At 47.5% G+C, this 27,795-nt stretch overlaps 2 protein-coding genes across 9 annotated transcripts in view; both read left to right on the top strand.

Annotated features, from left to right (window-relative positions):
- Positions 1 to 523: 523 nt before the first annotated feature.
- On the top strand, positions 524 to 22,667 carry acacb (acetyl-CoA carboxylase beta). 6 transcript variants are annotated; one of them, XM_053653748.1, is made up of 56 exons: positions 529 to 840; positions 2,337 to 2,377; positions 2,510 to 2,843; positions 5,010 to 5,142; positions 5,376 to 5,514; positions 5,653 to 5,762; positions 5,981 to 6,062; positions 6,192 to 6,290; positions 6,476 to 6,585; positions 6,796 to 6,906; positions 7,006 to 7,215; positions 7,298 to 7,468; positions 7,592 to 7,753; positions 7,864 to 8,027; positions 8,109 to 8,259; positions 8,619 to 8,722; positions 8,869 to 8,950; positions 9,092 to 9,237; positions 9,347 to 9,497; positions 9,663 to 9,797; positions 9,925 to 10,071; positions 10,168 to 10,356; positions 10,529 to 10,629; positions 10,838 to 10,926; positions 11,120 to 11,244; positions 11,412 to 11,525; positions 11,641 to 11,754; positions 12,493 to 12,582; positions 12,699 to 12,817; positions 13,140 to 13,181; positions 13,619 to 13,642; positions 14,250 to 14,387; positions 14,545 to 14,635; positions 14,735 to 14,842; positions 14,992 to 15,048; positions 15,323 to 15,364; positions 15,515 to 15,730; positions 15,850 to 16,005; positions 16,109 to 16,312; positions 16,423 to 16,578; positions 16,676 to 16,798; positions 16,952 to 17,221; positions 17,349 to 17,446; positions 17,538 to 17,658; positions 17,734 to 17,844; positions 17,970 to 18,113; positions 18,232 to 18,352; positions 18,675 to 18,771; positions 18,887 to 18,983; positions 19,109 to 19,244; positions 19,351 to 19,528; positions 19,648 to 19,760; positions 19,900 to 20,054; positions 20,223 to 20,393; positions 20,696 to 20,832; positions 21,422 to 22,667. In XM_053653748.1, the coding sequence occupies exons 3-56, from the start codon at positions 2,548 to 2,550 to the stop codon at positions 21,549 to 21,551; spliced, it is 7,080 nt and encodes a 2,359-aa protein (XP_053509723.1). In that variant the 5' UTR covers positions 529 to 840; positions 2,337 to 2,377; positions 2,510 to 2,547; the 3' UTR covers positions 21,552 to 22,667. The 6 variants fall into 6 exon arrangements, with proteins under 6 accessions (XP_053509729.1, XP_053509723.1, XP_053509725.1 ...); XM_053653750.1 differs by lacking the exon at positions 13,140 to 13,181 and having other exon boundaries at positions 2,337 to 2,843; XM_053653749.1 differs by lacking the exon at positions 13,619 to 13,642 and having other exon boundaries at positions 2,337 to 2,843.
- A 138-nt stretch (positions 22,668 to 22,805) lies between these two features.
- myo1ha (myosin IHa) overlaps positions 22,806 to 27,795 on the top strand; it is a 25,888-nt gene continuing 20,898 nt past the window's right edge. Inside the window, exons 1-3 of one of the 3 annotated variants that reach the window (XM_053653756.1) lie at positions 22,806 to 26,246; positions 26,346 to 26,427; positions 26,515 to 26,650. In XM_053653756.1, coding sequence (XP_053509731.1) covers positions 26,531 to 26,650 — 120 coding nt within the window. In that variant the 5' untranslated portion in view covers positions 22,806 to 26,246; positions 26,346 to 26,427; positions 26,515 to 26,530. Of the gene's footprint in view, positions 26,251 to 26,345; positions 26,651 to 27,795 lie in introns of all 3 variants that reach the window. The other 2 variants (XM_053653755.1, XM_053653757.1) reach the window with 2 other exon arrangements.

Here is a 27,795-nt window from a genome sequence, read left to right as displayed (position 1 = left end):
CTGTTAGTGAACTAGAACACTGTTAGTGAAATAGAACAATGCGCTATTAGTGAACTAGAACACAGCCCTGTTAGTGAAATAGGACAATTTCCTTTTAGTGAACTAGAATACAGCCCTGTTAGTGAACTAGAACACTGTTAGTGAAATAGAACAATGCGCTATTAGTGAACTAGAACACAGCCCTGTTAGTGAAATAGAACACAACCCACTGTTAATGAAATAAAACAAACCCTGTTAGTGAAATAAAAAACAGCCCACTGTTAGTGAAGGTAACTGAAATAGAACATAGCCAGCAGAAGTGAGTATAACTGAATTGGGATTCAGCCTCTGAAGTATAACTGAACTGGGACGCAGCCCAGTGAAGTAAGTAGCGCTGAGCTGGGATCCGGATTACTAAAATAAGGGTACGTGATTTGGGACGCGACTCTAAAGGGTAAGTGATTTGGGACGCGGCATGTTAAGGGTAAGTGATTTGGGACGCGGCATGTTAAGGGTAAGTGATTTGGGACGCGGCATGTTAAGGGTAAGTGATTTGGGACGTGACCCTGTAAAGTGAGGGTAAGTGATTTGGGACGTGACCCTGTAAAGTGAGGGTAAGTGAATTGGGACGTGAGCCTGTGAAGTGAGGGTAAGTGATTTGGGACGTGACCCTGTAAAGTGCGGGTAAGTGAATTGGGACGTGACCCTGTGAAGTGAGGGTAAGTGATTTGGGACGCGGCGGTGTATCAGTATTCCCCAGGAAGCAGGGAGGTGTGACGGTGTAACGGTGTAACGGTGTGTTTGTGTGTTTACTCTGCCGCTGTAAACACCGGGAGTTTCTCAGGTCTCTCCGAGCAGCAGGTGAGTGTTATTGATAAATGCTATAATGCTATAATGCTAACATGCTAATAGTAGGAGATTATAGTCACTGAAATAAACTGTTGTTTAATTTGACTCAGTAACCTGCACCTGCTCCTCAGACAGCAGAGTTTCACTGGTTATTTCACTGTTTATTGTAGTTTAATATTATTGTAGCTGAATATTAATCTGTCACTGTTAAATCAGAGGAAAGTGCAGCGCGGTGTTTACACAGCAGTGTGTTAGCACTCAGGCTAAAGGAGTTAGCTCAGGTACAGCAGCTCTGAGCTGGGGATTTATATTATACTTCAGAAAGGAACGGGTTTGTATTCAGACATTTACCATTAGAATCATAAAAAGTGTGTTTTATAACCAGTGTGAAGTGTACTGCAGTGTACAGTGAGAAGTGTACAGTGAGGGGTGAAGTGTAGTGTTTACTAAAGATAGCAGCAGAGCGACCCTTCACCCAAATCCCCCCCCCTATATACACACTCTCTCTCTCTCACACACACACACACACACACACACACACATACACACATATATATATATATATATATATACATACATACAAAACATACATACTTTCTCTCTCTCTCTCACACACACATATATAAACATACATACATACATTCTCTCTCTCTCTCTCTCTCTCTCTCTCTCTCTCTCTCACACACACACACACATACATATACACTCTCTCTCTCTCTCTCTCTCACACACATACATACTCTTTCTCTCTCTCACACACACACATACACATATATATAAACATACATACATTCTCTCTCTCTCACACACACACACATACATACTCTTTCTCTCTCTCACACACACACATACATATACATACTCTCTCTCTCACACACATATACATATACACTCTCTCTCTCTCACACACACACACATACACATATATATAAACATATATATGTTATACATATATGTATGTAAACATATATATACATACATACATTCTCTCTCTCTCTCTCTCTCACACACACACATATACATATACACTCTCTCTCTCTCTCTCGCACACACATACACATACATACTCTTTCTCTCTCTCACACACACACATACATATACACATTCTCTCTCTCACACACACACACACACATATATACATTCTCTCTCTCTCTCTCACACATATACATACACTCTCTCTCTCTCACTCACACACACACACACACACACATACACATACATACTCTTTCTCTCTCACACACACACATACATATACACATTCTCTCCCTCTCACACACACATATACACACTCTCTCTCTCTCTCACACACTCATCAGTTAGTAAACGCCGTGTCCTAAACCACACTTGTTCACTACATGGAGCACTGTTTTGGAGCAGCGCTGTGTATATTGTTGGAGAAGGTAATGGTTCCTGCTGTGTGTTGGATTTATCCCGCAGAAACAAAATGTTAAACTGTCAGAGCAAATTCCACAGTTCTCATATCTGCGTGTGTGTGTTTTCTCCTCCAGGTGTGTGGGATGATTAATGAAGTCTCCTGGTCCTGATGAAGGTATACTCAGCGCTGCTGATGGCGTGAGAGCTGGAGTCCTCTCCTCCTCCTCCTCCTCCTCCTCCTCCTCCTCCTCCTCCCTGTGGTGTTTCACATTAACGCCATGTTTTATTTCTCTCCTCCTCCTGGAAGATAAAGTCTGACTGAAGATCTTCGTCGGATCCGCACCGATGGATCGCAGGTCCCGGTCTCCGTCATCGGAGAACAAGGAAAACGCTCAGCCCGTTCCCCAGGATCCGTCAAAAACCCCACCCACTTCCTGCGAGTCGTCCAGGCCCAGGTTCGGGGCTGCCGGAGAAGCTCGGGAGAAGCTGAAGTTCGTCCTGGGCGCGTCGGAGGACAACTCCTCAGAAGATGAGGCTTCCGCTTCCAACAAATCCCACGTCAGTCGAGGCGGTGACGTACCTGAGCCCACCTGCCCGGAGACACGCCCTCACACGGCCCCGCCCCAATCCACGAGCATGAGGTAGGGAGCAGATTCAGAAGACATGTACACTCTCACTCATGTGGTAAATAATTATATTTCTGGTCATATAAACCGACCAATCACATCGCTCGTACTCTTTATGCTCCGGCACTTAAAGTTCTCAGATTCATTTTTATTATTTAATTTATTAGTAATTAATGAAGATCGTGATGTAGTTTTTCCTGTTGAGGTGTTCGTTCAGTATCGGCACAGAAATGACAGCTGGAACGTTATAGTGGTCACGTGACCTGTGCGTGCTCTGTGTGTGTGTGCTGCATGCTGCGTGCCACATGTTGCTGTGTGCTATTAATGGAAGCTCTCCTCTCTGACATTGACTCGCGTGCACACACACACACACACACACACACACACACACACGAATGTGGAAAAACTCTAATATATTTCAGTAAACTCTGTGTGTGTGTGTGTGTGTGTGTGTGTGTGTGTTATAAGGTGTGTATGCGGCGTTATAGACAGATCTGCAGCTCTGAGTGATCACACAGTCAGAGGAGGAAAACCTTTTAAGTAGGTTTTATTTGTTTATCTGAGCTGTGGAAAGAATCTGGGCAGGTATTCAGCATTGCCCCCGTGTGTGTGTGTGTGTGAACATGGGGAATCCGATCTCAGATCAGATCTCCTCCCGCACTCGCTGGGTTTATTAATACCAGACCAGGGCGTTGGAGGCTTTTGTCCGTGAAACACACTCGCACCGCGGGCCGATAAAGGACGAGTAATCAGTAACGGCGCTCCGCATGCAGCTTTATCAAAATCACCATGGAGACGGACCGGCCTGGGCGAGAAGGTGAGGAAGGAGCAGAGAGGCGAGCAGGTCTGATTAACATGGGGTTGAGTTTAAGAGAGATTTCTCCTGTCACTACGACACAAACGTTATCTCTATAATAACTGCATCTGATACACACACACACACACACACACACACACACTCTCTGTGTTGTCAATATTCGACACACTTCTGATATTGTTATTGCCCTGTAATCCACACACTTCATGCTTCAGGTTGTTTTTCTGGCAGGAGATGAGAGGGAGAGAAAGCGAAAGGGGTATGGCAAGAGAGAAGGGGCGTGAGAAAGGGGGGAAAGACAGGAAGAAAGGGGAGGAGAGAGAAAGAGAACACGGAGAGAACAGAGAAACAAAGAAGAAAGGAAGCGAGTGAGAAATAAACACCGGAAAGTGGAAGAGAGAGAAGAAAAGACGGTTGTTTTTCTTCCCTCGTTTGTGTGATGACGGAGGAAGCAGAGCAGTCTGTACCAGACGAGCGAACGCTAAACACTCATGCAAGAGGCAGCATGTAAGCAGAGAGAGAGAGAGAGCGTGTGAGCGCATGTGTTATCAAACGTGTCTGCTGTCAAAACCAGCTGGGAGAAACACACACTCTCTCTCTCTCTCTCTCTCTCTATCTCTCTATCTCTCTCTCTCTCTGAGAGTAGTTGTTAGACGGATGAAGAGACAAATAAATGTACTGATGGTTTGGTATGTACTGTTAACTGCGAACGCCCCCCCCCCCCCCCCCCCCCCTCCCCATTTTGTTTGTTCTAAGAGTGCGCAAACTTTTGCACTTAACAGTAGACAGACAAATATGTAGCTGGTGGATAAAAGGACTCTCTTCTGATATATATATATATATATAGCGTGTATATGCAGTAGAGTGTAAATAATAGAAACGTGTTTAATAACGTGATAAAGATGTGATTAAAGTGAGCTGCAGTGGGGAATTACTGGAGCTGTGGGTTCTTTCTTTATTATTATTATTATTATTATTATTATTATTATTATGTTACAGTGTTAAAACAGTAAAGGAGTGTGTTAAAGTCCAGATTCTGAGAAAAGCCTGGACCCCGCCCCTCTGATTAGATACTCAACTGTGATTGGCTGCTGAGGGTTATGTGACTTTCAGTTTGAGGGGAGAGAGAGAGAGAGAGAGAGAGAGAGAGAGCAGAGTGCAACACCAAGATCAACATACATTACTGTGTGTGTGTGTGTGTGTGTGTGTGTGTGTGTTAGACTGGTGTGATGGACTGTTTACTGGGTATGTACAGTGTGTGTGTAACAGCTGTGAGGGAGCCAATGACGATGATTACTTTATACAACGTGTGTGTGTGTGTGTGTGTGTGTGTGTGTGTGTGTGTGTGTGTGTGTGCACTGCAGGCCTAGCATGTCTGGTCTTCACCTGATGAAGAAAGGTCGAGAGCAGAGAAGGATGGACGTTCCTCGAGATTTCACCGTGGCCTCTCCGGCAGAGTTCGTCAAGCGATTCGGAGGAACCTGCATCATAGAAAAGGTGTGTGTGTGTGTGTGTGTGTGTGTGTGTGTGTGTGTGTGTGTGTGAGGGAGAGAGTTGTAAGCTGTTGCCTGAAAATCTGTTATATAGATATGGTCTATGTGAAATGTTTATATAATTAAAACATGACCACAGTTTATAATTTCATCACAATATCCTGTGTACATTGTCCTCCACTGCTACACCCCGGGTCCTGATCCGCTTCCTGTCATGTGACAATGATCTGTGTTCAGGTGCTGATCGCCACTAACGGCATCGCGGCGGTGAAATGCATGCGCTCCATCCGCCGCTGGTCCTACGAGATGTTCCGCAACGAGAGAACCGTCCGCTTCGTCGTGATGGTCACGCCCGAGGACCTGAAAGCTAACGCGGGTCAGGCCTTTCACCTCTCTGTTCCTCTGGTGAAATCCAGGACACAACCCTCCGTTGTTTCAGAGAGTGTGTGTGTGTGTGTGTGTGTGTGTGTGTGTGTGTGTGTGTGTGTTATTTATTCCGTGTGTTGTGTTTTAGAGTACATCAAAATGGCGGATCACTACGTGCCGGTCCCCGGCGGGCCGAACAACAATAACTACGCCAACGTGGAGATGATCGTGGACATCGCGAAGAGAATTCCAGTGCAGGTAACACACACGCTGCCTGTGATCGTTCTCGTTTACTGATCAGATCTGGATTACTGAAACGCGTGTGAGGAGAGGGATCTGAGGATGATCCGGTAGCGTTACACTCGGTTCATTTGCATGTTGAATAATGTGTTTTAATGGTTTCAGATGATGATGATGATGATGATGATGATGATGATGGTAAGAGGGTAAGAGTAACGCTGCTGTCCTGTGTTTAGGCGGTGTGGGCCGGATGGGGTCACGCGTCGGAAAACCCAAAGCTGCCGGAGCTGCTCCATAAAGCGGGAATTTCATTTTTAGGTGCAGCTCCAGGAATAATTTCCTCTTTGTTTTTAGTTTAGTTAGTGTTTTTAATGTTTTATATTTTAACTATTCGTGTGTGTGTGTGTGTGTGTGTGTGTGTGTGTGTGTGTGTGTGTGTGTGTGCAGGGCCGTCCAGTAAGGCCATGTGGGCTCTGGGAGATAAAGTGGCGTCTTCTATTGTAGCTCAGACTGCAGGAATCCCCACGTTACCCTGGTCTGGATCCGGTAATGTCGTCCTCTGAAATTCAGCGAGTCCCCCACACTGTTCTTAAAAACTACTGACGGCTAAGAGCCATTTATTTATGTATTTATTTGGTGATGAATGTTGTTTAGGTGTGAACGTGTTGTCAGGTAACGTGACGTTAAGTTCGGTACCGTGTGACGCTGCTGATCCGTTTCTCTCTGTACAGGGCTGAAGGTAGCGTGGGGGGAGGAGGGACAGAGGCTGGGTCACGTGATCAGCGTCCCGCCGGAGCTCTACGCCAAAGGCTGCGTTCGAGACGTGGACGAAGGCCTCGCCGTAAATACAGCACTCGTTATTTCCTGTTATTTACCGCGTGTCTTGCACACGCTTCAGACCTTAAACTCAGAATCCTCTTCAGTTCACTTCTGTCTCCTTTTAAATCTGATTAACTGTGTTTGGGCTCATTTAATTTTATTCAGGTGAGAATACAGGTGTAGCTGAGTTTATAGTGTGTGTGTGTGTGTGTGTGTGTGTGTGTGTGTGTAGGGTGCAGAGAAGATTGGCTATCCTGTGGTGATCAAGGCGTCGGAGGGTGGTGGAGGGAAAGGGATCAGGAAGGTGGACAGTGCTGAAGATTTCCCCAGCTTTTTCAGACAGGTACACACACACACACACACACACACACACACACACACACACACACACACTTCGATGCTCTGAGATATCTGATTGGATGCTGTTGACTGGGATAATCAGGTCCAGGTGGAGGTGCCCGGCTCGCCCATCTTCATCATGCAGCTAGCGCAGCACGCACGCCACCAGGAGGTCCAGATCCTGGCGGACGGGTACGGGAACGCCATCTCGCTGTTCGGACGGGACTGCTCCATCCAGCGGCGCCACCAGAAGATCATCGAGGAGGCTCCGGCCACCATCGCCTCGCCCTCCACCTTCCAGCAGATGGAGAGGGTCAGTCTTTAAAATGTCTAGCAGTAGTGAGTCGAGGTGAAAGGGTTGTTTACATGTTTGTTTGTTTGTTTGTTTTTGTCAGTACGCGGTGCGCATGGCTAAGATGGTGGGCTACGTGAGCGCGGGGACGGTGGAGTACCTGTTTTCAGAGGACGGCAGTTTCCACTTCCTGGAGTTGAACCCCAGACTGCAGGTGGAGCATCCGTGCACAGAAATGATCGCAGACGTTAATCTTCCAGCCGCCCAGCTACAGGTACGGAACACTGTACACGGGCACACCTGCGAGAGGGAGGTGTTTACGGTACATCTGAGAGTATTAATTAAGCCTGTAGATCGTTTATAATACGGTGTGTTTATATTTAATTTGTTTCTGTAGATAGCGATGGGGATCCCTCTGCACAGGATTAAGGACATCCGCGTGCTGTACGGCGAGTCTCCGTGGGATGATACCCCCATTAATTTCGAGGACCCGGACTGCGTCCCCTGTCCTCGAGGACACGTCATCGCCGCCCGCATCACCAGCGAGAACCCGGACGAGGTGAGCGTGGGTGGGATCCGGATTCAGGTTCACCACATTAGGTTTGTTTTTTTGTATTTTTTAAATGTCAGGATTAATACACTCACACGTGCGTGTTTGTCTTCGTGCAGGGGTTTAAGCCGAGCTCGGGCACGGTGCAGGAGCTGAATTTCCGCAGCAGTAAGAACGTGTGGGGCTACTTCAGCGTGGGGGCCACGGGGGGGCTGCACGAGTTCGCAGACTCGCAGTTCGGACACTGTTTCTCCTGGGGAGAGAACCGCGAGGAGGCCATCTCGTCAGTACCGCTGCTCGCGCTGTTACGTAGTTACGTGATTTATCCGGTAATCTGATTGTTAATAATTCGATGTGTTCGCAGTAACATGGTGGTGGCCATGAAGGAGCTGTCTATCCGCGGAGATTTCCGGACCACGGTGGAGTATCTGATCAAGCTTCTGGAGACGGAGAGCTTCAGAAACAACGACATCGACACGAGCTGGCTGGACCACCTGATCGCTGAGAAAGTGCAGGTACGAACAAGTCCGACTGCACAGACCCACCTGTCCGACTACACAGACACATCCGACTGTACAGACCCACCCGTCCGTCCGACTGTACAGACCCATCCGACTGTACAGACCCACCCGTCCGTCCGACTGTACAGACCCACCTGTCCGACTGCACAGACCCATCCGACTGTACAGACCCACCCGTCCGACTACACAGACCCATCCGACTGTACAGACCCACCCGTCCGTCCGACTGCACAGACCCGTCCGTCCGACTGCACAGACCCGTCCGTCCGACTGCACAGACCCGTCCGTCTGACTGTACAGACACGTCCGACTACACAGACCTGTCTAATTTTGTTTTTGAACACCATTCGCAGGCGGAGCGGCCGGACACCATGCTGGGGGTGGTGTGTGGAGCTCTACACGTAGCCGACGCCAGCTTCAGGAAAAGCATGTCGGACTTCCTGCACTCTCTCGAGAGGTGCTTTGCCGAATTGCACATTTCTAACCTGATCCGATTTACAGTTTTTGTTTTTCATTTTTATTTAAAAGTACAATAAATCTGCATCATTTTCTAAAGTCTGTTCTCCAGAATAAAAGTTTATGAAGTGAGTTGTGTGTTGTTAGAGGTCAGGTGTTACCTGCTGCCAGTCTGGTGAACACGGTGGAGGTGGATCTGATCTACCAGGGGATCAAATACTGCCTCAAGGTAACGAGATTATAAACTCCAGAGCTTTCTCTTTATTAACATTTTTTATCAAGTGTAATGAGGTAAATGCACTCAGTGAGCATTTTATAATCTCTGTGTGTGGTGGTGGTGATGTTGTTGTTGTTGTTGTTGTTGTTGTAGGTGGCACGTCAGTCTCCCACCACCTACGTGATCATAATGAACGGCTCGGACATCGAGATCGACGTGCACCGTTTGAGCGACGGCGGCCTGCTCCTCTCCTACAGCGGCAGCGGCTACACCACCTACATGAAGGAGGAAGTAGACAGGTTGCACTTCCTATCTCGTATATACCGCCTACAGATTTCCTTCCCCTCAGAATGTCTACGTTTGCAAGTCACATGACACGCACACAAAAAAATCGCTTTCTCTCCACAGTTACCGAATCACCGTGGGCAACAAGACGTGCGTGTTCGAGAAGGAGCGGGACCCCACGGTGCTGCGTTCGCCCTCTGCTGGCAAACTGCTGCAGTACACGGTGGAGGACGGAGGACACGTGACCGCGGGATATCCGTACGCCGAGATCGAGGTGATTTAAAAAATGAAAAAATAAAATAACAGCGAGGCTGCGTGTGCTGAAGAGATTTACAGAAAAAAGTGTAGAAGGATATCAGTTATATATATGTACGTGTATATGTATATAAGGTTAAAAACCTATACAATAACGTGTGTGCGTGCACGTGTATGTGTGTAGGTGATGAAGATGGTGATGACGCTGAGCGCACCCGAATCAGGGCGTGTTCACTTCGTTAAGCGGCCCGGAGCCGTGTTGGAGCCCGGCTGTGTGGTGGCTCGGATCGACCTGGACGACCCGAGCACGATTCGCCCTGTAACTTAATCCCAGCGCCGTTTCTCATCTAGTTATAAAACACAATAAAAAGTTATTTAAATGAGTGTTTTTACATTGATTGTGTGTTGGTTGTGTAATCGTGTATTGCGGGTGTGTGGTTCTGCAGGTGGAGATGAACACGCAGCCGTTACCTGCGCAGGAGCCGCTGCCCGTTGTGGGGGAGAAGCTGCACCAGGTCTTCCACAGCGTTCTGGAGAACCTGATGAAGGTCATGGACGGGTACTGCCTCTCTGAGCCGTACTTCAGCAACAGCGTGAGACACGCGCGCACACACACACACACACACGATTTGTTATTGCACACAGTATATAAATCGGACGCGTTACCTCCTCACTTGTCGTGTGTTCAGCTGAACAAGTGGGTGGACTCCCTGATGTGGACCCTGTGTGACCCCTCTCTCCCGCTGCTGGAGCTGCAGGACATCATGACCAGCGTCTCGGGTCGGATCCCCGTCACGGTGGAGAAGGTCATCCGCAAGGTCATGGCCCAGTACGCCAGCAACATCACCTCGGTTCTGTGCCAGTTCCCCAGCCAGAGGGTGAGGTTTTAGGGTTTATTGATCACATGGGTTCCACTTCCGTGTGATGTTCCAGTCTATAAACTGTCTGTATAAAGTGCACCATGAATGTGTCGTTTAATCATTTATAAAAGTATCTGGCACATCGAAAAATTTTATTTTTAACCCCGGCCTGCTTTGCGTTTTGCTTCAGATCGCGAACGTCCTGGACAGTCACGCGGCCACGCTGCAGAGGAAAGCGGACCGCGAGGTTTTCTTCATGAACACTCAGAGCATCGTGCAGCTCGTGCAGAGGTGAACTTCACCTTCCTCTGTCTGCTTAGAGTAACTGCTCTGTCAGTTACTGTAGAGTTACTGTAGAGTTACTGTAGACACGCGGTCACATCAGAACACTGCTCTCTAATCTGCCTGGCGGAAGTCAAATAAATCTCTGTATTAGGTTAGTGTTTTTATTTTCTCTGTGTGTGTGTGTGTGTGTGTGTGTGTGTGTGTGTGTGTGTAGGTATCGTAGTGGTATTCGTGGCTATATGAAGGCCGTAGTGTTGGACCTGCTGCGGCGTTACCTGCAGGTGGAGATACAGTTCCAGCAGGGTAATACACACACACACACACACACACACGCACACGCACACACCACATCCTGCATGGTTCCTTCATGGGTTTTTAATCTTGTTAGAAGAGGTGTGTGTGTGTGTACTGTATTGGTCCTTCATTAGACATTAGATTTGTTCCAGTGCTTTTGTTTATCTCTTTAATCTGTCTGTCTGAATGTTCTGTGTCTCAGGCACGTACGATAAGTGTGTGATAAACCTGCGGGAGCGGTACAAGCCTGACATGACCCCTGTGCTCGAGCACATCTTCTCCCACGCCCAGGTCTCCAAGAAGAACGTCCTCGTCTCCATGCTCATAGTACGCCCAAATAATACCAAAGACTGAAGTCGATTCCCGAGGAGGAAATATATTTTATAATTTAACCAGGCTAAATAAATTGACTTTGATTCATGAGTGATTTTATAAACTTGATCTCGACGACGAACCTGGCGGGTGGAGTCACTGGTGTGTTGTGATTTTGGCAGGACCAGCTGTGCGGGCGGGACCCGATGCTGACCGACGACGTGGAGGCGGTCCTGAACGAGTTCACGCAGCTCAGCAAGATGGAGAACTCCAAGGTGGCGCTGTGTGCCAGACAGGTAACGGTCCAGTGGGCAAGTCGTGACCTCTGATTTCTTATTCTTCATTCGTCTTTACCGCTCAGGACCGATTACTAGTGTAAGAAGTGTGCTGTTTCTTTTCTTTCATTCCCAGGCACTGATCGCGTCCCATCTGCCCTCGTACGAAGTCCGACACAACCAGGTGGAGTCCATCTTCCTGTCCGCTATAGACATGTACGGCCACCAGTTCTGCCCGGAGAACCTCAAGGTGACCTTTTACATCGTCATCATAATAAAAATAATAATAATAATAATAATAATATATTTCCAGCAACATTTTGCATATTAAACCATATTTTGTGTGTGTGTGTGTGTGTGTGTGTGTATATATATATATAATATATAAAATTATAATGAAACAGACTGTTCAACAAGTGTCTGTGTGTGTGTCTGTGTGTGTGTCTGTGTGTGTGTCTGTGTGTGTGTCTGTGTGTGTGCCTGTCTGTGTGTGCCTGTCTGTGTGTGTCTGTGTGTGTGTCTGTGTGTGTGTCTGTGTGTGTGTCTGTGTGTGTGTCTGTGTGTGTGTCTGTGTGTGTGCCTGTGTGTGTGCCTGTCTGTGTGTGCCTGTCTGTGTGTGTCTGTGTGTGTGTCTGTGTGTGTGTCTGTGTGTGTGTCTGTGTGTGTGTCTGTGTGTGTGTCTGTGTGTGTGTCTGTGTGTCTGTGTGTGTGTCTGTGTGTGTGTCTGTGTGTCTGTGTGTGTGCCTGTCTGTGTGTGCCTGTCTGTGTGTGTCTGTGTGTGTGTCTGTGTGTGTGTCTGTGTGTGTGTCTGTGTGTGTGTCTGTGTGTGTGTCTGTGTGTCTGTGTGTGTGTCTGTGTGTGTGTCTGTGTGTGTGTGTCTGTGTGTGTGGGTCTGTGTGTGGGTCTGTGTGTGGGTCTGTGTGTGGGTCTGTGTGTGGGTCTGTGTGTGTGTCTGTGTGTGTGTCTGTGTGTGTGTGCCCTCCCACAGAAACTCATCCTGTCTGAGACATCCATCTTTGATGTTTTGCCCAGCTTCTTCTACCACAATAACCGTGTGGTGTGCATGGCCGCGTTAGAGGTATACACACACACACACACACACACACAGTTTCGGTATTACATGAGCTTTGTAGTGGCTGTGTGTGTCGGAAGGTTATGAGGTAATGTGGTGTGTGTGTGTGTGTGTGTGTTCAGGTGTATGTGAGGAGGGGTTATATAGCCTACGAGCTGAACAGTCTGCAGCACCATCAGATGGAGGACGGCACGTGTGCTGTGCACTTTCAGTTCATGCTCCCTTCATCCCACCCCAACAGGTAACCACACACACACACACACACTATATATACACACACACACATATCAACATATGAGCCACTCAACATATTGCATTAAAAACTGCAGTCAATTAAATAAATAACACAAAAATGAAATGAAATGAAATAGATGGAAACAAATAAAATAATTGTAAATCTTTTTAAAGCAGTAAAAAAATTGTAAATGTATTGTTGAAAGACTTTCCCTCTTGTTATGTGTGTTTGTGTGTGTGTTTTTTTTTAAATAAATTTTTTTGTTTGTTTTTTTTATATATATTTTTTGTATTTTTTTTATTTTTTGCTGTGTGTGTTGTGGTAAAAGAGAGCCGTACATCAGAGCGAATCACTCCATTCCCAAACCCACGTAATGATCTCTCGCTCGCTCCCTCGCTCCCTCGCTCGGTGTTCCTTAACACTATTAATGAAACCTCTACGCTAACTCTCATACCATGCTAACGGTGTTAGCGGGGCTGAACCTCTGATCCTGCTGCGGTTATTAGTCGTATAGTGGCCTTTGTTCACATCTCAGCCTGAAGTGATTTATCTGCTCAGAGACGCAGCGAAAAATCTTAAAAATGTGTGTGTGTGTGTATATATGTATATAAAATTATATACACACACACACGTGCAGAGTGGTTCTCTTATGCTTTTTAATCTGCTCAGTAACACTTTAATTAAAAAATAATACATACTTTTCTGTAAATAAACGGTGATAATCCGGAGCTTTTCCCCGTACACACACGGTTCGGGTTGGAGGCTGATGAACACTCACTAACCCCCCTCTGAATGCTCTCGTTACAGAGGGAGCAGCCCCACGCTGAACAGGTAGGGTACGAGCTCCTCCCCCGCCAACCAATCAGCCGCCTGGCTGTGCGCACCGGTGCATGCTGGGTGCTCTGCTGCTTTTTCTTCCGTCTGATCCGGCCCAGTTGTGTTCAGAATCAAGGGGATGGAGTGATAGTATTTCAGTCAGGGTATATCGTGGTGTGGGAGATGACGTACAGCGTTTTTGAATGGGATTTATGTCGCCCTTAAGTATCGCGATCCTGGAACCTTCATGTGACTAACACAGCTGCGTGTCTGGGGATGTGACGCGCTCCGCTGTGCTTCAGTGTGGAGCGACCCTGACAGTAAACAGGATCGAGATCAGTAAAATGAGGAAATGAATATTCTGCAGCAGTAAACAGAGGTGGTGTTTGGATGACTAATGAAGCGTATAATCGCAGCAGAAAGATGACTTTATTACGTTAGAATTCCCATTAATCACGCACTAGATATGAATATATGAGTATTAATCAGTGCATGTAAATAGAGGGACGATGAACGTGTCTGACGTGCAAACAGCTTCTGTGCTCTGTAGCAGCTTCAGTACTATCAGCATGCTGTTCTTTCACCCAAATACACACACACACACACACGTACACACATGCAGGTTGCCGGCGAGCGGGTCGGGGCAGTTTGATTCGATGCCGCGTCAGGGCAGTGAGCTCTTCCTGGAGTGCGAGCTGTCTCCTCCCTGTCAGAGGATGGGCGCCATGGTGGCCTTCCGGTGCTTTGACGACTTCAGAAGGTAGTGTGTGTGTGTGTTTGTGCGTCACGCTGGTGACGGTGTGCAGTCGTGACGGTGTGTAGTTGTATTTGTTTAGCTGTATTTAGCTGTAGTTGTATTTGTTTATTTGTTTAGCTGCAGTTCTAAAAGAATGACCCTTGTGTTGCTGCATGCACAGGAGTTTTGATGAGGTCATTTCCTGTTTTGCTGACCCGCTGTTTGAGAGCACGCTGTTCTCGGACACTGTTTACGATGAAGAGAGCATTAAGGTTACCGCACACACACACACACACGCATGCACACACACCGATCGAACGTGTCGTGTGTTAATTGCAGCGTGGGTAACACTGATTTAATTATGTTTGCAGAACAAGAGGGAGAACCCCATCCACATCATCAACGTCTCCATCAGATCGGCCGACAGCGAGGACGACGACGCTTTAGTCACGGCCTTCAGCGACTTCGCTCAGTCCAAAGTGAGTTCTGCTCCGGTCCTCAATCACACACGGTTTCATCCTGGAACTCCTGCAGAACCCCGGGCCCCCTCTGCGCAGAACCCCGGGCCCCCTCTGCGCAGAACCTCGGTGCTGAGAGTATAATGGTGCTTGTTTTAATTTTCTGACAGAAAGCCATTCTGTACGAGTACGGAATCCGGAGAATCACCTTCCTGGTGGCACAGAGAGTACGTGAATTATTTGCATCGCTACAAATATAATAAATTTTTACATATAAAAAAATACTTTAAATAATGTATGATTTTATTTTTTGTTGTTTGTTTGCTGTACTATTTTAAAAAAATATATTTAAAACAATAATTTATAGCAGAATTTCTGTTATGAAATATTAATGAGAGTTTTTTTAAAAATACTTATATAAAATATTAATATAAAATAGAAATATATATATGTATGTATAATGTTGCAAATGTTCTTATTTACTTATTTTAAATTTTCTAGAGGGAATTTCCTAAATTCTTCACATTCCGAGCCAGAGATGAGGTAAAATAAATAAATAAAAAGATCTAAACATTTATCACACGCACCCATGTGTCGTATAATATCGAGTCTTTTCCGGTTGTGTGTGTGTGTGTGTGTGTGTGTGTGTGTGTGTGTGTGTGTGTGTGTGTGTGTGTGTGTGTGTGTGTTTAGTTCCAGGAAGATCGTATCTACCGGAACCTGGAGCCGGCTCTGGCCTTCCAGCTGGAGCTGAACCGCATGAGGAACTTCGCCCTGACCGCCGTACCCTGCGCCAACCACAAGATGCACCTGTACCTGGGGGCCGCCCGCGTCGAGGAGGGCGCCGAGGTCACCGACTACCGCTTCTTCGTCCGAGCCATCATCCGCCACTCCGACCTCGTCACCAAGGTAACGGTCTTGTCACCGCCTGAGCTACTGTAGCCATCCTCTAGCACAGTGTATACATGTAGTACGTGTGTGTGTATAATATATACTGTATGTAATCTGAGTGAAACGTGCGCGAGCAGGAGGCGTCGTTTGAGTATCTTCAGAACGAAGGCGAGCGGTTGCTCCTGGAGGCGATGGACGAGCTGGAGGTGGCCTTCAGCAACACACACACACGCACTGACTGCAACCACATCTTCCTCAACTTCGTCCCCACCGTCATCATGGATCCCATCAAGGTATTGTTTGTTTGTGTTTTTTTAACCGGACCCCGCCTCCTCTGCTTTGAGGCTTCGCCCGGTACTCGATCGTGAAAGACGGCGTCTTGTCTGTGCGCCGCAGATCGAGGAGTCGGTGCGCTCCATGGTGATGCGTTACGGCCGGCGTCTCTGGAAGCTCCGGGTGCTGCAGGCCGAGCTCAAGATCAACATCCGGCTCACGCCGAGCGGCAACGCCGTCCCCATCCGCCTGTTCCTCACCAACGAGAACGGCTACTACCTCGACATCAGCCTGTACGAGGAGGTCACGGACACGGCGTCGGGACAGGTGATAACACACAAGCGCTTAAATGAAAACGTCAGGTTTTTTACTGTAGTTAGTCTAGAATCTGCGTGTGTGTGTGTGTGTGTGTGTGTGTGTGTGTGTGTGTGTTTCAGATCATGTTCAGGTCGTACACGGAGAAGCACGGCCCCCTGCACGGCATGCTCATTAACACTCCCTACGTCACTAAAGACCTGCTGCAGGCCAAGCGCTTCCAGGCCCAGAGCCTCGGCACCACCTACGTCTACGACTTCCCCGAGCTGTTCCGCCAGGTGTGTGTCGCCGTCTCAACCCGCTCCGTATCCAGTAAAATCAAGTAGAAGTGTGTGTGTGTGTTTGCACTGTAATAAACGTCCGTGTCTGTCTCAGGCTCTGTTTAAGCTGTGGGGTCCGGGGGACACGTGCCCTAACGACGTCCTGCTGTGTAATGAGCTGGTGCTGGACCCTCAGGGCCAACTCGTGCAGATGAACCAGCTGCCCGGAGACAACGAGGTACCGCATCGAGCCCAAACTCAGATTTATAAAGCGTGCTAAGTATCTGGGCAGGTTTTCACTTTTCTGTATTAAAGGATATTATTTCGTGTCTGTGGATTTATTCCGAACACTAAATCAGTTGCCAAATCGTGTGAAATTCATCCGTCTCAGGTGGGCATGGTGGCGTTCCGCATGAAGCTGAAGACCCCCGAGTACCCCGAGGGGCGCGACGTCGTGGTGATCTGTAACGACATCACGTACCGGATCGGCTCGTTCGGGCCTCAGGAGGACCTGCTGTTCCTGCGGGCGTCGGAGCTGGCGCGTGCCGAGGGGATCCCCCGCGTCTACATCGCCGCCAACAGCGGGGCTCGCATCGGCCTCGCCGAAGAGATCAAACACATGTTCCAGGTGGCCTGGCTCGACCCCGACGACCCCTACAAGGTGAAACCGGCTCGTCACTCATTCACCAAGCCCAGTACGAGCACAGCTGGATTCTACAGGCTGATGTTAACGCTCTGATGTGTGTGTGTGTGTGTGTGTGTGCATGTGCTTTTCCTTTTTCCTGCAGGGTTTTAAGTATTTATATTTAACACCTCAGGACTACACTCGCATCAGCTCATCCAACGTCGTCCACTGCCGCCACGTGGAGGAGGGAGGAGAGTCCAGGTCTGTCCTCGCTTTATATACCGTGTTATCTTTGTTTTTATACTGTTAGAGAGAGATGAACCAGCTGCTTTGACCGCATTAACCGCTGCAGGTACGTCATCACCGACATCATCGGGAAAGAGGACGGGCTCGGCGTAGAGAACCTCAGGGGATCGGGGATGATCGCGGGCGAGTCGTCGCAGGCGTACGAGGAGATTGTCACCATCAGCATGGTGAGCGCTGCCTGGTTTATTTTTGATTTCTTTCTGGTCCTGGCCGCGTTCTCATCCCAGTGCTGTGTTGTGCAGGTGACGTGTCGGGCGATCGGCATCGGGGCGTACCTGGTTCGACTGGGACAGAGGGTGATACAAGTGGAAAACTCCCACATCATCCTGACCGGAGCAGGAGCACTAAACAAGGTCCCCATGCTTTATCCAGAGAGATGAACAGTCTGTGATGTAGATAACCCTTGACCTTTTCAGAAATCTCGCGCAGGTGGACCTGCTCTGTTTCTATTCAGTCTTCCGTCTGCCTTCGTTTTTAGGTTCTCGGTCGCGAGGTGTACACGTCCAACAACCAGCTGGGCGGCGTGCAGATCATGCACAACAACGGCGTCGCACACACCACGGTGCCGGACGACTTTGACGGCGTTTACACCATCCTGCAGTGGCTCTCCTACATGCCGAAGGTCAGGTTTCAGACCGAGGGGCGGAATATCCCGAAGAGATGAAACTAAAGCTATTACAGCGTCCTTTTATCTCGGCCAGGAGCACGTCTTAATCAGATATACAATTTGTATTGTTTAGAATAAGCACAGTCCTGCACCTCTGATGCCCCCTACTGACCCGGTGGACAGAGAGGTTGAGTTTATCCCCACCAAAGCTCCCTACGACCCTCGCTGGATGCTCTCTGGACGTCCCCATCCCAGTGAGATGCCTTGTAACACCTGATCATCTGATCACCTGTAACCCTGTTAACCCTCAGAACCTTATTCATTATGTCTCTCTCTCTCATATATATATATATATATATATATATATATATATATATATATATATATCATTAAAAAACACAACAAAGGCAGCTATACATGTATTTTTATATTCTGTATATATTCAGTATGTATGTTTATTTATGTAGCCCGCACTCTGCATGATCCCTAAATAACTAAGATAAATAATAAACAGATATTTGTAAATTAGTTTGTTTGTTTTTCCCATTTCTGTTTTGTCTTGTGTGTTGCTTGTAGGCGTGAGGGGGGCGTGGCAGAGCGGGTTTTTCGATCACGGCACCTTCATGGAGGTGATGTCCAACTGGGCTCAGACTGTGGTGGTGGGTCGGGCCAGGTGAGATTACCCACAATTCCCTTCAACTTTCTAACACTATTATTATTATTATTATTATTATTATTATTATTATACTTTAATTTTACTGTTGAACAAAATCTTTGGCATGTCACAGGCTAGGAGGGATTCCGCTCGGGGTCATCGCCGTGGAAACGCGGACCGTCGAGGTCACAGTCCCAGCGGATCCGGCCAATCTGGACTCGGAGGCGAGGGTGAGTGTGGATTGAATACGCAAAGCATTTAAACAGGCTGTATAGTAGTCCTCTCAGAAGCTGTGTAATACCGTGTGTATGTGTGTGTGTGTGTGTGTGTGTGTGTGTGTGTGTGTGTGTGTTAGATGGTGCAGCAGGCGGGGCAGGTGTGGTTCCCGGACTCGGCTTATAAAACCGCCCAGGCCATGAAGGACTTCAACCGAGAGAAACTTCCGCTCATGGTGTTTGCCAACTGGAGAGGCTTCTCCGGCGGCATGAAAGGTGCAAAAGATCTCTGCGTTCTTATGCCATCGCTCATAATCATCATCGTCATCATCATCATCAGTGATGAAGAACGTTGTTAATATTTCAACTTCCTGTTTGTCAGACATGTACGACCAGGTGCTAAAGTTCGGCGCATACATTGTGGATGCCCTGAGGGAGTTCCGCCAGCCCGTGTTGGTCTACATCCCCCCGCACGCTGAGCTGAGAGGAGGATCATGGGTAGTGATCGACCCCACCATCAACCCACAGTACATGGAGCTCTACGCTGACCGGGAGAGCAGGTGGGGTCACGAGAGTTTTTATTGCTTCGTCAAGTCCGTTTCCTCTCTCACACACACACACACACACACACACACACACACACACACACACACACACCACTCTATATCTGTGTGTGTAGGGGAGGTGTGTTAGAGCCAGAGGGCACGGTGGAGATTAAGTTCAGAAGGAAAGATCTGCTGAAGGCCATGAGGAGGATCGACCCCGAGTACTCCCGGCTGGCCCAGCAACTCAGTGAGTGGACACTTGTGTTACTGTGTGTGTGTGTGTGTGTGTGTGTGTGTGTGTGTGTGTGTGTGTGAGAGCTAACAAGTTCCGAGTGTTTTTCTTTAGTGTTACTGATGCTCTGTATTCATCCTGTGTCGGAACTCAGGTTCTTCAGGTTTGTTGGAGAATGAGCGCAGTGATGTGGAGGCTCAGCTCAGAGCCAGAGAGGAGTTTCTGCTGCCCATCTACCACCAGGTGGCGGTACAGTTCGCTGACCTCCACGACACACCCGGGAGGATGCAGGAGAAAGGGGTCATCACGGTAATGTACACCGCGGTCACCTTAAATACAAATTCCATTTCATGCTCGTGGAAAAATACATCACCCGAGCCTAGAATAAGTGATATGGACTTATCTCAGTCGAGGGCGATAATCAGACTGTGTAAATGTCACTGGTTTGCCCCGGTCACGTGGTGGTGTTTTTTGCAGGATATCCTGGACTGGAAGAATGCTCGGTCATTTTTTTACTGGCGTCTGCGGCGCCTCCTGCTGGAGGAGAAGGTGAAGAGCGAGATCGTGCAGACCAACGGAGACCTGAGCGACGGCCATATAAAGTCCATGCTGCGCCGCTGGTTCATCGAGACCGAGGGAACCGTCAAAGTGAGACAATTTAAAAAAACAAACATTTAAACCCTACTCACAATTATAAACAAAAACCTTCTCAGCTTTCCAACAACCAAAGTGGCGAAAAAAGTTATCAAACTTGCGCTTGGAGACTGGAACTATAAACTATAATGCTGCAGTTCCAGCATTTATGATACATGTTATCTTTGTTATTAGCATTCTTAGCATGTCTAGATAGAGGGACAGGTTTGGTACGGTTGTTTAAGTATCTGGTTCATGTTTTTGGAGTATAGTTAGGACTATGGAGCTTAATGATGAAGTCTTTATGTATCATTCAGGCGTACCTGTGGGACAATAATCAAGCGGTGGTCGAGTGGCTGGAGAAACAGCTGCCACAGCAGGAGGGGCTGCGCTCAGCCATCAGAGAAAACATCAAATACCTGAAGAGGGACTACGCCTTCAAACACATCCGCAGGTAACCGAAACACCTTCAAACACATCCACAGGTAACTAACACACTCTCAAACACATCCGCAGGTAACTAACACACTCTCAAACACATCCGCAGGTAACTAACACACTCTCAAACACATCCGCAGGTAGCTAACACACTCTCAAACACATCCGCAGGTAACTAACACACTCTCAAACACATCCGCAGGTAGCTAACACACTCTCAAACACATCCGCAGGTAGCTAACACACTCTCAAACACATCCGCAGGTAACCGAAACACCTTCAAACACATCCGCGGGTAACTAACACACTCTCGGACATCCGAAGGTAACCAACATGAACTCAAATTCGTCTGCAGGTCACCGAGGGAAACGCCCCGTTATTTGCAACAGTGTCAGGTTTTTAAAAGATAAAATAAATCAAACATCTGAGGCACTCATAAAACAAAAAGAAAACGGCTCCTAATTAAATGTATGCAATAGTTTCAAAGTTTACTCCGGGCGTAATGCTAGTGTCGCTTCTCATGAACTGTCTCTCTGTGTGTGTGTGTGTGTGTGTGTGTGTGTGTGTGTGTGTGTGTGTGTGTGTGTGTGTGTGTGGTTTCACAGTCTCATGGAGGCCAATCCAGAGGTTGCGATGGACTGCATCATCCACATGGCTCAGAACATCACTCCATCTCAGAGAGCCAAAGTTTCCCACCTGCTGGCCACCATGGACAACTCGACCAACCCCAGCTAACACTGTAAGACACTTCATCACCCCAGCGCCGGTGTCCGTGCCCGTGCCCGTGCCTGTGGGCGTTCGTTAGCCTGGCTGCCTGCGCTCACGTGGGTAAGAAGCAGGTCAGAAAGTAGAAGATTAGTGTAAAGAACAGGACATTTTCTATACTGTAGTGTCTAATAAGGATCGGGGCGACTCCACAAACATACGCACACGCATAACGAGCAGAGCCGCTCGAGCGCACACGTGTTTTAGCATTTCACGTTGAAATCTAACTTCCTGTCAGACGTTTAAATTCACCAGTGTTGCCTTGAAACGAACAAAACACAATCACCTCCACTCCTTCCCATAAGCTCACGTTTTGCACACTGTACGCATCATCACGGGTATTTCAGTGTATATATATATATTCTGTGACTCTTCAGTTCTGCAGAGCCTCCGCAATGCCGGGTTTCAGTCCTGTATTATTAACGCACAAAGCCTCGGCGCGATGAAAGCTGAACTCTGCAGTGCTTCCGGGTCCCAGACCTCTATGTGGTTTGTTTTGGGGTTTTTTCTTTCTTCAAAAGTGTGAATGAATGTACCGTGTCTAGCTTAACGCTAAAAGATCAGTGTATTGAAGATGGTGTGTTTTTAATATACTGACGCACAATTCCGCCCGTGCTGTCGGTTCAGGGAAGCGGTGCCGGCATGCCAAAGACACCAATCTGCTTTATACCTGGTTTGTAATGTAGCAGTATTACGAGGAAGGACCACTGAACCTGTGCAGAAACGTTTATGGGTTTTTAACGTGTATATTTTTGTGCACCACCTCAGGTTTAGTCGTTTTTTTAAAAGAAAAAGAAAGAAAGGAGATAAATGTTTATATGTATTTTTGAAAAGACGTGCCAGTATACGCCTTTTAGCTCACGTCACTGGGAAGAAGAACACAACTAGCTGCTGGGTGAAACTTTCCAGGGAGATCCGAGTGTCATGTACATCACAGGGTTATCGTTTACTCTGAGAACAGTACAGGAGTAAACTTTATTATAGTAACGCAGTGTTTCACCACTAGTCTGGATTTGAGAGAAGAAAATAAATCAGCAGTGATCTTTTTGGAAAATGTTTTTAATAAAGTGCCTGAATTTCGCTGTCTATCAGGATGATGATGTTTTTGTTTGTTTTTTTTTTAAAAAAGATGACTTCCATACGATGTATGCCTCAAATAAAACGGCCTAAATGTTCCCACACACACACACACACCCACACACACACACCTGTCATGTTTTTGCTTGTTTTGTTTTTGTTGCGTTTGCCTCTTAAATCAGTGCTGCATAAATATACTGTACAAGCTTTTATATATATATACAATATGGATATGCTTTAAAAACTGATTTAGAAGTTGCAGGGAAAGTCCTTTAATGTGTAGAAGAATTCACTGTGGGATCGTGTCTGCTCTCACCAGTAATCATTTTGGACACACTTGGATATGTACAATAAACACAATTATTATTATTATTTTCCGCAACGCCACTCTTTATCTCCTCGCTTATAAATATAAATAATAATAATCAATAATTACAGAGGAGACTTGCTGCCTATTACAACACGACAGTAGACACACAGGCTAACAGAAAACACACTAACATGCAAACGTGGAAAATAAAAATACAGCGCATCCGTTTTTAATTAAACAGGAAGTGGCTTGGTTACAGGGTTAATATTTACACAGCACCTGAAGGGGGCCAAGCACCGGATACAACCGCGTCACTCTCTCTCATCGGAGTCGACTCGGAATTAGCAGACGTTTATCAGGACTAGGCGTGTGTTCGAGCGCTTCCGATATAAACCCCTTGTGGAATAAGGTTAGTTTGAAAGCGTGTCGTTTCTGTCTCCGAGAAGACAATCCCATATCCCATAACGCCGTTCCCAAGACAACACCTCCAGCTACGTATATCATGTACATAGTAATATAGAATTGTGATTTCGTCTAAACCAGGTTAATATCGTGATGCATACCGTAATGTCAGCACATGCCTAGTCTTGGAATTTTGGGGGGGGGTTGGGTAATTGGGAGACCACAACAGATATTGAAAGTTTTGTTAACAGGTGGTGGAGACAAAACGTACAACATCCAAACAGTCCATGTAGCTGTGTGTGTATGGAAGACATGTATGTGCATGACCCTGTGTGTGTTTTTGAGAAGTGAGTTTGGTTTGGATTTTTTCACGTTTCTCTCGGCACCGGAGTCGAACATTCAGCGTTCCAGAGGTTCCGTGTCACTGGAAGTTTGCGTAAGGAAAACTCTGTCCATGAAAACAGTATTTGAGAACTAAATGCAGGAATAATAATAAAATAAGTAAATAATCAAAACCCACAGTCCGCATTGTTGATGGCCCTTTGGAGTAAAGCTGGTCTTTGCTGTTTGGTACGAGTGTGTGTGTGTGTGTGTGTGTGTGTGTGTGCGGGTTTAATGCAGGATAATGGGTTTGCTGCTGCCTTGTGTGTTGATGTACTGGTTGGAGAATGCATCCACCGTGCTGTAAGACGTATAAACACCCGAGAAGGGGATTTCGGCAGCGCTGGACACCGGCGTCGTGCTCACACCCTCCAGGTCACAGTCAGAGAGACGCAGGGGGGAGTTACTGAACGAGCCCAGGGCCTCCAGGTTAAAGCTGTCGTCCTTCATCTCGTCCCACAGGTTTCCTGCAGATGGACAAGGGGCAGTGAGTGAGTGTCTCTGATATCGAGCTAGTATGATGACTTCCAGGTATTAGTACAGACGCTTAACCGCTGATCCAACACTGCCAAGACGTGATGAAGGATCAAAGGTGTCTGTGTGTAATACTGTATACTACTGTATCTAGATAATATGCTGTGTCAGACTAGTTTGCTACTGTTGTGTAGTGTTAGCATTTAGCAGTGACGATAAGGCTTTCCTGCTCACCATGACAACAACTGGGACAAGCACTCGGTTTATCTCATGCAAAAATTCAGTAACAAACCTTGCAAGGCGAAATCCATGATGCTGGGGTCCAGAGCGTCCACCTCGGAGTGGACATCGCTGTGGATGCTGAAGATCTCCGCTTGTTGTTGTTGTTGTTGTTGTTGTTGTTGTTGTTTGATGAGGTCAGGTACAGGGTGGAGCGGCGGTGTTTGAGCAGGAGCCGGAGACGTGGGTGCTATCCGGGGCTGAGTGTGGAGCTGCATCTGGAGCTGATGGTGAACAGTAAGGCACTGCAGAGACAAAACCGGCTGAGGCGGAGGAAGCTGAGGATCCAGCGGTTTCCTCCTGCAGCTCTCCGGACGGTCTGTGATCAGCTTGTCTAATTCATCTGAGGAAGAACATCCGAGGAACGTCAGAGATTCAGGCATTAGACTTCACAGTTAAACTGATCCATAACTGCAGAAACACCACAATCAGATCCTACTGCGTTACCGATACCGACCTGGGTTGGCCATGCTGCGTCGGATAGCCGTTAGGTCCTTACGCTTCCATTTCTGCATCTCCTCCTCCATCTTGTCGATCTTGGCCGGGTTGAGCGCCCACAGGCAGCCCTTCCTCGACGAGCCGCTCATCTTGTTCTCCACTTTCTCGAAACATTTATTCAGAGACAGGTTGTGCCGGACGGAGTTCTTCCAGCCGTCTGGTGCCGTCTGACCGTCCCAGAGAATTCAAACCGGAAAGAGTCAGACGCACTGTTCTACTGAATCAACCCTGTCTAGTGCTCGCTTTCATCCTCTCACACTCACCTTAAAGTAGGGGAAGTGTTCCTTCATGAAGCTGTAGATCTCACTGACCGGGAGACTTCCTGTCTTACTGTTCTTCAGAGCCATAGCAATCAGGCAGCTACAGACAGACAGACAGACAGACAGGGAGAGAGAGAGAATTCTTCTCTGCATTTTTATATACTGGTACATAATAATGCAAACAGCTATTTTTCTGAGGTGTAGAATTTGGCGTGTGGATAAAGTGAAGCCTCTGTACTTGGCTGGTGCTCTTCTCGTTCCTAATAAGACTACAGAGTGGAAACACTCGACTGTGGATGTCTTCTCTTGACCACATCAGCTGATGTACAGTGTGTGACCAACTGGCATGGTGGCTCACCTGTAGGAGTAGATGGGTTTGGGGAAGGTTTTGGGCTGCGTCTCCTGGCTGTGTGGAGGGTGGACCTGCTGCTGTGTGAATAAACTCTGGTTGTTGAAGTTGCTGTACAGTCCTCCAGGAGAACACTGCAGATCACCGTGTAAACACACAGGAGTGAACGAGCATGTAGGGTTTATTATACCTCCTGCTTTTCCCCTCATATCAGACTTTTACATTACTGTAAGCTTTTAGAGAGCATTCGGCTGTCTAACTAAACTAAACAAATTTCTGAACGCGTCACGATGTCCTAAATACTCGTCCTACGCCTTAATGTTAACGACTCTGGATCTTCTCAACGCTTCAGATGTTCATCGGATCATCAGTTTCTCCTAAAGATGTTAACTCTGTATTAGAAACAAGGTCAGAACCAAACTCTACATCTGTAAAGTACTGTACCCCGAGCTGCGATTTAGGGCGTGGCCGGGTGTGTGAGTGACGCACCTGCTGGTTGGACTGGGAGAAAGTCATCACCTGCTGAGAAGAGGTCTGATAGACCGAGGCAGGACACGGGAAACTGGGAGAAAACTGCGGCATCTGAGGAACGCGCAGTCACAGAAACGGTTAACACCTCCAGGATACGTTTGCAGGCAGGTACAGTATGCTTTATAGTAAAGTAAAGATGATGTGTGTGTGTGTGTGTGTATAAACATGTCGTATAAAGTGTAACTCACGCTGTTGATTCCCAGAGGGCTGTGCTGCATGTTACTCTGCAGATGGAGCATGGACGTCCCGCCTCCAGCCACGCTCATGTTACTCAGCTGAGCCGCTGTAGGTTGGTCAAAATCACAACGTTATGCAGTTCTTTATATTCTTCATATAAACTCTGTGTGTGTGTGTGCGCTGACCTGCGTGCAGTTGGTCCTGAGCGCTCATGCTGAACTCGGCTCGGCCCGAGCGGAGCTGCTGCAGACGAGGGACGTCCACCGAGGTCAGCCAGGTCAGAGACTGGAGGTCACCGGGGTCAAACTTACACAGCTCGGACGTGTCCGAGGTCAGGAGTCTAAACACACACACACACACACACACACACACACACACACACACACACACACATTTAATCTGGCATGAAGGAAGTAATACTCTTTAGATTGAGGAGAGGCTCTCAAAGTTTGATTGGGAAACAGTACCTTACACTCCAAACAGTCAGAGTTTATTTATTAAGATATAAATATCTTTATAAACGATTATCAGTGCATTCTTTAAAAAAAAAAAAAACTACAGTAAAATATTCTGTACTGTTCTGAATTAGGGCTTGAGGATTTGTAGTTTTGTCAATATTGATCAAACGTCAATAAATGCTTTATAGTTGTATCATTATTAATTAATCATTTTTTTTCCCCACCTTTCCTGACTTTAACAATTCAGAAAAATTTGTTTGCTTGGTATAAGAAAAAAAATATTTACATTGCTTCCAGGGAGCACTGAGAGGAACTGCGAGAGAAGGAGAGAGAGAGAGAGGCCCTCCAATCCTCTCCACTTGCTCACTATTGAGCCTGATAATTGGGGTCGCTATGACAACCCTCACTATTTTCGGTTATTTTTGCAGACACTGTAGTAACCCCCCTCCACACACACACACGCACACACACACAGTTTAGTCAGGTGACTACTGGCGCTTGTCAGCCATTGGCTGAATCGTACATAAACAGCGGATCGTTTGAAACGCAGTTAACGGGGCTCGCGCCGTCTGCAACAGTTGGTCCGGGCCTCGTTGAAAAATGATCACCTATTGTGTCCACGAACGACAAAATCTGCACCACGGCACGTGGCGCTATTGTTTTCCTCTCCTCCCTCCCTCCCTCCCTCCCTCCAGCCCCTGATTGTCTGTCGTTCTTTTTCTTTAACCAACCCTCTTGCATTAATCTGCTGGAATGACAGGCCTCACACAAATAGGATGCCATCTGTTTGGCTGCCCTGTTTCCACCCCGAGCCCGGGCCGACCTGCCCCTCCCCCTCCACCCGGGGCTGCGAGGGGGTTACACATGGCCTGAGGGGGTAGATGGGTCGGGGAGGAGGGGGGTAAATAAGGCACACTTTCTGTCTGTCACCTGAATAAATTACATCAGTGGAGAGGAGAGATTCGGGACGTGGCCTCGGGCCGCCCAGCCTGCCCCGTTAAAGAGGCTATGAATAATC

Source organism: Ictalurus furcatus, chromosome 22 (genome assembly GCF_023375685.1).
Source record: "Ictalurus furcatus strain D&B chromosome 22, Billie_1.0, whole genome shotgun sequence".
NCBI classification, from domain to species: Eukaryota; Metazoa; Chordata; class Actinopteri; order Siluriformes; family Ictaluridae; genus Ictalurus; species Ictalurus furcatus.
This window is presented reverse-complemented; position numbering and strand designations above follow the sequence as displayed.

Bases quoted from the DNA above. Each gene is read 5' to 3' on its own strand.
- acacb (XM_053653748.1), top strand. From the start codon at position 2,548: ATGGATCGCAGGTCCCGGTCTCCGTCATCGGAGAACAAGGAAAACGCT. The intron at 12,583-12,698 runs GTATACACACAC...GTGTGTGTTCAG, and splicing joins TGTGCATGGCCGCGTTAGAG to GTGTATGTGAGGAGGGGTTA. The intron at 19,761-19,899 runs GTGAGTGGACAC...GTCGGAACTCAG, and splicing joins CCGGCTGGCCCAGCAACTCA to GTTCTTCAGGTTTGTTGGAG.